The sequence below is a fragment of the Myxine glutinosa genome, chromosome 1, assembly GCF_964187855.1.
Source record: "Myxine glutinosa chromosome 1, kmMyxGlut1.1, whole genome shotgun sequence".
NCBI lineage: Eukaryota > Metazoa > Chordata > Myxini > Myxiniformes > Myxinidae > Myxine > Myxine glutinosa.
Genome location: NC_136261.1, coordinates 156,321,072 through 156,329,060, shown reverse-complemented (window position 1 = coordinate 156,329,060; position 7,989 = coordinate 156,321,072). Strand labels below are relative to the sequence as shown.

Here is a 7,989-nt window from a genome sequence, read left to right as displayed (position 1 = left end):
TTGTTCACAGAAAATATGTAGTGTATAAATTTCTACAGAAACATTTCAAACATTACTATATCCATTGCTACTTCACCAAAAAATAATTTTTATGATTCATTCACCATGTGGAATTAGTTGACGCAGTTAGTTGACGCAATTAGTTGCGATCGCAGTTGACTCACACATGAACGCGTCGTCAGGGCCTTTGTTTGCCCTCTAAGATGGCGTCGCGATTGGTTGTTAGGTGCTTCGTGACGTCAATGCATAAGGTCAATTAACACATGATGAGGAAAGCATGAGCTGTATTATTTTGTGAATATTTGCTAAAATGGTCCCACATTACCTGATATAGTTGATACTACATCCAAAAATTGTCTTCACCAGAGAGCTGCCATTTTCTGTGAACCATTTTTAATGTCCAGAATCAGGGGCGGACTGGGTATATAAACCGGCCCTGGTCGGCGCCCAGGACCGGCCCACTCATGGGCCACGGAGACATGGCAGGCCTGGCTGCCGAAGGCATGGAGCTACTGGCGTGGGATGTTGGGGACAGAGATTTTGAGGGCAAAATGAGTGATTCTTAATTTCCGACCCATAACTTCTACTTTGGACATTCATTCTGGTTTATATGAAGCACTATAATGACACTTCAGTGGAGTGCGGAAGTAGGAACATGAACAAGAATAGACCAAATAAACACTGAAGAAATAGCATTACGATTCATGATGATGGATTCTATACATCGCTTGATTACAAGATTTAGTATCAGCACGAAAACGAATCATAAGAGAACACACAATGGACACATTGCATGCTGAATTAATAGGAATAAAAATACTGGTATTGTCAGAAGAGATTGTTTGATTCTTCAGTACAAAGTGAAATGATTCATGAAAAGCTGAACCAATTACCCACGAACCAACAAAGGACAAATGGAAAAGGACAGACTCACTGTGATCAAGCTATTTTCTGGCAGCAAAGAGGAAATGACTGAACTATGAACGAGATTTCATGGACAAAGATCACTTCTTTTCTATGGATGCTGACCTAGCAAAATGGAAACTGATAAAATATATAAAGCCTGATTTTAAAGAACAATCACAGTGTTTTAAATGCTTCAGATGATCACTTAGAAATAACTTTCACCTGTCCACTCAGATAACTAACAGATAATGTCAAAGTTATTATATGGCATTCCATCATCGATACAACTTTACGTTTATATGTTAAAGGTTGAAAATGCATTTGTTAAGAATTAATTCAATCATAGAAATCAGACAAGTCATTTATAGGACCATAAATTTGATTTGACTTGATAATTTACACATGCTTTAGAAGTCGAGGTATATGCCTAGCATACTTGTCAGTCATCTGAGAAAAACTTCAACCAAAAATTTGAATATGCTGATAATCCCCATTCCCCCACCCCTACAGATCTGCAATTTTTTGTGGGGTGGTGTGACGTACCCAAACCACACCCCTTCTAGGTAGGAGAGGCTCACGGTTGGGTTATGAAAAGCCGTTCAGTTACATAGTTGAAATGGAAAGCATTTGTTTGGGGGAAGAGGGTGCGACAACCCACCATTTCCTGGGTAGCTGAAGGTTTGATTATGACAAAGTATTCAGTTGCACATTTGAAAAGGAAATATGATAACAAACTAGTGAGAAAACGTTTACCTAAAAATCTTAACCTTTTACAACACGCCCCAAATTCCCTGCACCCCCAGACACTCAACTCCAACTTCCTATCCACAACTCCATCCAAGCCCCTTGCACAATATTCCAAAGCCAAATTCCATGCCTAGTTATGGTGTATCAGCAAACTTCAACAAAACCTTAAACCAAACATCTGGAACAGCAAGAACATTGTTTGCAGACGAAAAATGCCAAAAAAATTCAGCAGAACCCCGCTCAGCTGCCGGACAATGGATTAACTTCAAGATGGGAGGAAGTATGGAACTAGGTTCATTAATAGGCATGGCTTTCAATCCTTATTATAATTTACGGACCATGTGTGTTTGTTGGCCTCCTACAGTTAGTTCTGGGCCGACTTCATTCAGACTTGCTACATAGGGATCAGCATGATCACAATTAGTGTATAGTGGTGTTTTATCTTTACCTGTGGATCTGTGGGAGGGCGGGTAGAGGGGAGATACAAATTCTCTATGTAAATGTATATCGTGTAAGTAGGTGATAAATGTTGCTTCTGGGACACCTCCGTTTAACATGGGAAATCCCTATCTAATGTCATTTACCCCTTGTCTTTTTCAAAAATCATAAACACCTCTATTTCTCCCTCTATGAACCTATAATCCTTCTCACCTTATGAACCTATGATCCTTCTCGCCTTATGAACCTATGATTTTCTTCCTTTATGAACCTATAATCCTTCTAGCCTTATGAACCTATGATCATTCTCACTTCCATGTAAATTTCCCTCTCACCATCACTTTTCTTCATTTCCCCTTAACACCTCTATTCCTGACCCCCTTGGTCTTATGGGCCTTTTTCTCTTACTATCAATGATCATTGTTGTTCATTGATCATTGATTATGTTCGGGTCCTGTGCCACACACTTTTTGTTAAGCTCCGCGCCACTTTTTGTTAAGCTCCGCGCCACTTTTTGCTAAGCTCCGCGCCACTTTTTGTTAAGCTCCGCCCACTTTTTTGTTAAGCTCCGCCCACTTTTTGTTAATCCCCGCCCGTTTTGGTAGGCCCCGCCCACGTTTTACTAAAGCCCACCCACTTTATAAACTCTCCAGCATTACATTATTTTTAGTTAAGACATTACATCATTTTCTGTTGAAACATTACATCATTTTCTGTTGAGACATTACATCATTTCCAGTTAAGACATGCCCAGACTTGCCCAGACTTGCCCACACTTGCCCAAGGGAATTTCCACAGGAAATGACACACCCAGTCTTTCTTATAAAAGGCACTAACCACACAGGCCTTTTCAAACACACTTTCTGCTTCACTTGAGAATGGACTACTATGCTGAAAAGGAGTTGGATAACTTTGACATTCCTTGGAGTCCTACTACCTGTGTGGAGCTCAACCTTCAGATTGATGAACTGGACTCGAACCTCTTATCAATGGAGGTAAGTTTATTTATTTATTTATTTATTTATTTATTTTTTTTGTATTTTTTTTTTTGTATTTTTTTTTTTTTTTGTATTTTTTTTTTTTTTTTTTTGTATATTTTATTTTTGATTTTTTTTTTTTTTTTTTTGTATTTTTTTTTTTGTATTTTTTTTTTTTTTGTATATATATATATATATTTTTTTTTTGGATTTTTTTTTTTTGTATTTTTTTTTTTGTATTTTTTTTTTTTTTTTTTTTATTTTTTTTATTTTTTTTAGATAAGACTCGTGCAAGAGTCAGCAAAGTTTCTTTTAATATTCATAGAGCTTGATTTATATAAATAATAATATTGTATTAAATTAATACGTTGTTATTTTCTCTCACAGGAAATTGTATCTGAGATACAAAATGAAAATACCACTTTTGCCACAACCTGGGGTGAAATGATGATTGATTTGTTTGAAGACCTTTTGAACAACCAAGACCCACAGAACGAGTTCTACCTTGATGACCCAGCCAAAGAGTTATACCGTGGAGACTCACTAAATTTTGGAAAAACAAATTATGAGGTCTGCCTAGATGGTTCTAACTGTGGAGCCTACCTTGGAGACTCACTAAATTTGGGAAAAACAAATTATGAGGTCTGCCTAGATGGTTCTAACTGTGGAGCCTACCTTGGAGACTCACTAAATTTCATAAAATTAGGAAAAGAGTTTTACCTTGGAGACTTTGAAAACTGGTTTCGTTTTGGAGACTCTAGCTGTGTGGAGCTAAACCTTCACCTTGATAAACTCGATTCAAATTTCTCATCAATGAAGGTAATATTTTATTTTAATATACATATAATAATTGTGTATTAAATGTAAAAAATAATTAATTAATACGTTGTTATTTTCTCTCACAGGAAATTGTATCTGAGATTCAAAATGAAAATACCACTTTTGCCACAACCTGGGGTGAAATGATCGATTTGTTTAAAGACCATGACCAAGAGAACGAGTTTTACCTTGATAATCCAACGAAAGAGTTTTACCTTGGAGGCTCTTTGGATTCTAAAGCAATGAACAATGTTCTTTCTTTAATGACGTTTGATTTAAGGTAAGTTCAGTTGATTAATAATCAATTAAAGTATATGTTATTTCATTCAATATTAGATAAGTAATATATTTCTTTTTTACATGTATTTCAGCAATATCAAGAAAGTTCGGGGAAGAAGATGCTGGAAAATACTTTCTTCCCATTTCTACTTTTTCCAACTTGAAAGCCTTGAAAGACAGAATTGGAGGAAGAGGAAAAATATATATATTGAAATACGTATTAAAAAACATTTTAAAAAAATATTGAAATACGTATTAAAAAAAGAAAAGGAAAAAAAGATTATGCTAGGGTTAGGGTTGGGATTTTGAATGTGAGGGTTAGGGATGGGGTTGGGTTAATGGGTTAGGGATGGGTTGGGTTAGGGTTGGGATTTTGAATGTGAGGGTTAGGGATGGGTTGGGTAAGGGATGGGGATGGGTTAGGGATTGGGTTGGGTTAGCGTTCTGGATGTGAGGTGAATTTTTGAATGAATGTCAAACCTCACAGACTCATTTATCTTATATTATCATTGAATTGTTTTAAAAAAGTTGGGAAAAGATAAATAGAATTGGAAGGTCATACAAAGAGATGGAGTTAAGAACTTTTTTTAATGGTTGATGTAATGGATTCAGTTGTTTTGACTAACAAATATGGTGTTTTAATGTGGGGGTTGGGTTAGGGTTTGTACATTATTATGACCCACTCACACACACACAAAAGTTAAGCCCCAACTAAAAAGTTGTGGGATTCTGTGTTTGGGGTTCACAGATTTAAAAACGTATCCCCATGATACACACAAAAGTTAAGCCCCAACTAAAAAGTTGTGGGATTCTGTGTTTGGGGTTCACAGATTTAAAAACGTATCCCCGTTATACACACAAAAGTTAAGCCCCAACTAAAAAGTTGTGGGATTCTGTGTTTGGGGTTCACAGATTTAAAAACGTATCCCCATTACATTTTTTTATTTATTTATTATTTTCAAGGGTTATCAGCTTTGTTTTTTGTAATTCCTGTGAATAAAATGACCCTAAGATTTCTTCTCCATTTAAATCATATAATTTGTAGGTCCAAGGGACTGTATCCATTACATCAACGATTTTAAATAATTCATTAGTCCATTTTTTTGTATAACCTTTCTCAAAATGGCTTTTCCATCTGTATATTCTTACAATATCACCAACTTTGAACTTCGGTTTTCTCAAATTAATCTCCTTTTCATATTCTAATTTTGTAAATGATTCTGATGGTTTTGATTTTGTTGATGAATGAACGGTATTATTGTAATTATCTACAATACCCTGAATTAAATACACCCATTTTTGAGAACCGAGTTGTGTGAATTTTTTATATAGCCTCTCTTTCAAAGTACGATTAAAACGCTCAATAACAACTGCTTTTCCTTCATTAAAGGTGCTGTATAATTTAATACCCTCCCCCTTAAGAAATTTCATAAATATTTTGTTATAGAACTCTGTTCCCTCATCGGTCCACAGTTTCTTTGGTTTTCTTTTACTTTTATTAAATATCTGTTGGAAGGCTAACATCAGAGTATAACCTCTCTTGTTTTTCAAAGGAACAACCCAAGCAAATCTACTCCTCAAATCAATAACGGTTAAAGCATACTTGTATCCCTTATCATTTTTTAGTTCAATTAAATCAGCGGACCATATGTGGTCGGTGTATTTAGAATAAACTTTCCTTCTTTTAAACTTTGTGATTATAGGTTTATGTAATTCATCAGCCAAAAGCTCCTCAGTCTTGATGACATCATGAGAGCCTAATAGTTTTTTGAGGGTGAATAACCAAGGCCAAGTTTCAATTTAGCATTTATCAAATTTCTCACAATAAACCTATCAACTTTCTCTCTCAACGTTGGATTTTGTATCAAAGACAAATTATACAACATTTCTCTGTCGGCTTTATGTTTTTCAGTCAACGTAGTGGTTTTCCCATAAGCAATATCATGCTTCATACACACTTCATCAACCCTATTTGTAGGTTTAGACCAAGGTTTAGGATTGTCAGCCTCATCTAATCTTTTATCCAAGTTTGTTCCTGGGCCACAGAAAGAATACCCTGGAAGGTGTAATTCCCCTGGAATTCCAGTTGTTGTAAATTTGCTACCTGACAAAAACTTTTGTATGTCTCCTCCACTTTTAGGAGAGATGAATTGACACTTTTTAGAGCCACACACTTGACATATTCCTTTTTGATAAACTCTATTATTTTTAGCTTTAACATAAGAGATATTTTTAGATTTAGTTTTCTTTTTACATTTGAGACAATAACTCATATTTATTTATGAGAAAAAGTCCTACATAGTGCCAAAACCTTTTTGATTTTCAACATATACATTTCTATCTTGATTTTTAAAACATAAAGAATCCTTAGAAATGGCTTCACTCTCTCCTCCATTTATTTACAAATAAAACTAACTAAAGTCAATAACACCAACATCATCAACTATATGTTGTATATCTGCGCTCTGAATTCATTATAGCAAATTTAAAAACCAATATGTTCGTAAGAGTCATTAATTCTTTATTTTCCTCTTCAGTGCGTTGAGATTTATTTATTTGCCGTAATACCTTCAATCTTTCATTAATCTCAGGAATGGTCATATTTTTATATTTTTCCACCCTCTCTCTTTCCTCCCTCTCCTCCTTCTCCTTCTCCTCCTTCTCCTTTTTCTCCCTTTCATCCTTCTCCTTTTTCTCCCTCTCCTCCTTCTCCTTTTTCTCCCTTTCCTCCGTCTCCTTTTTCTCCCTTTCCTCCGTCTCCTTTTTCTCCCTTTCCTCCTTCTCCTTTTTCTCTCTTTCCTTCTCCTTTTTCTCTCTTTCCTCCTTCTCTTCTTCAACTCCTTCCTCATCCCTTGCTACCCTTGAGTTTGAACCCCAAAGAATATTATACATATACTCATCTGGATTTTGAGATATTCTTGTATCTATAATTATTTTTCTCATAATAGGATACCAATAAGATTTGTTGACGATTTCTAAAAGAGTTTTATATTTCATAACTTTGAGAAGTTCATTTTTATTTAATATTTTAAACAAGTCTCTATTTGTGGGTTTAACAATATCAGTATAAGGCCAGTTTTTAATGACAAAATTCCCATGTATATGCTCCAAATCATAAGGTATGTAATACCGAGCACCCTTTTCTTGTAGGTATCCTTGAATACAAAAATTATAATTCTCTTGTAGTCTTCTTCCTGCCATTTATGTATCAGAAATATATGTGAGATTAATATTATGACAGGTAATACCACCCCATCTTCCCACTACCAAATCGGTTTGTATTCCTCGGCTTTCTATCCTTATCTCATTACCTTCCTTCTTTGTCATGCGAACCATCGCTATACTATCATATATTTTTCTTTTCTTAAAATCACGTATTTGTTGTTTACTAATTGTACTTCCACATAAATCCTTATCTTCACCAAGTGGATAATATTCTTCTTTACGAGACTGATTTAAATCATGTAGGTCTTCTATGTTTATTGAAAAAGACCAATTATACCCTAAATCAGGCATATCATACCCCCATTTATTAATTCGCATATTAACTAAATGTCCTTCTTTATAAAATTCAATTGTAAGCAGGTAGTTAAATTCAATGAGGAAAGGTGTATGGTCAGTATAACCAGGTGTTGTGGTTGTAAATTTTACTTGTTTAACAAAACGTGCTGTTTTCTTTAAAAATATATATTGTGATAAATCACTTAATCTAATTAAGTCATTCGCATCTGTAGGGTTTGGATAATTGATTAATTTATAAGTATTCTTCATATTAATATTTTTACTTACACTATATTTTTGTCGTTCAGCCTGTGCCTTTGTA

At 34.8% G+C, this 7,989-nt stretch overlaps 1 protein-coding gene across 1 annotated transcript; it reads left to right on the top strand.

Annotated features, from left to right (window-relative positions):
- Positions 1-2,963: 2,963 nt before the first annotated feature.
- On the top strand, positions 2,964-4,475 carry LOC144889919 (uncharacterized). The gene is made up of 4 exons (XM_078771133.1): positions 2,964-3,086; positions 3,456-3,887; positions 3,974-4,167; positions 4,259-4,475. The coding sequence occupies exons 1-4, from the start codon at positions 2,970-2,972 to the stop codon at positions 4,473-4,475; spliced, it is 960 nt and encodes a 319-aa protein (XP_078627259.1). The 5' UTR covers positions 2,964-2,969.
- Positions 4,476-7,989: the final 3,514 nt, after the last annotated feature.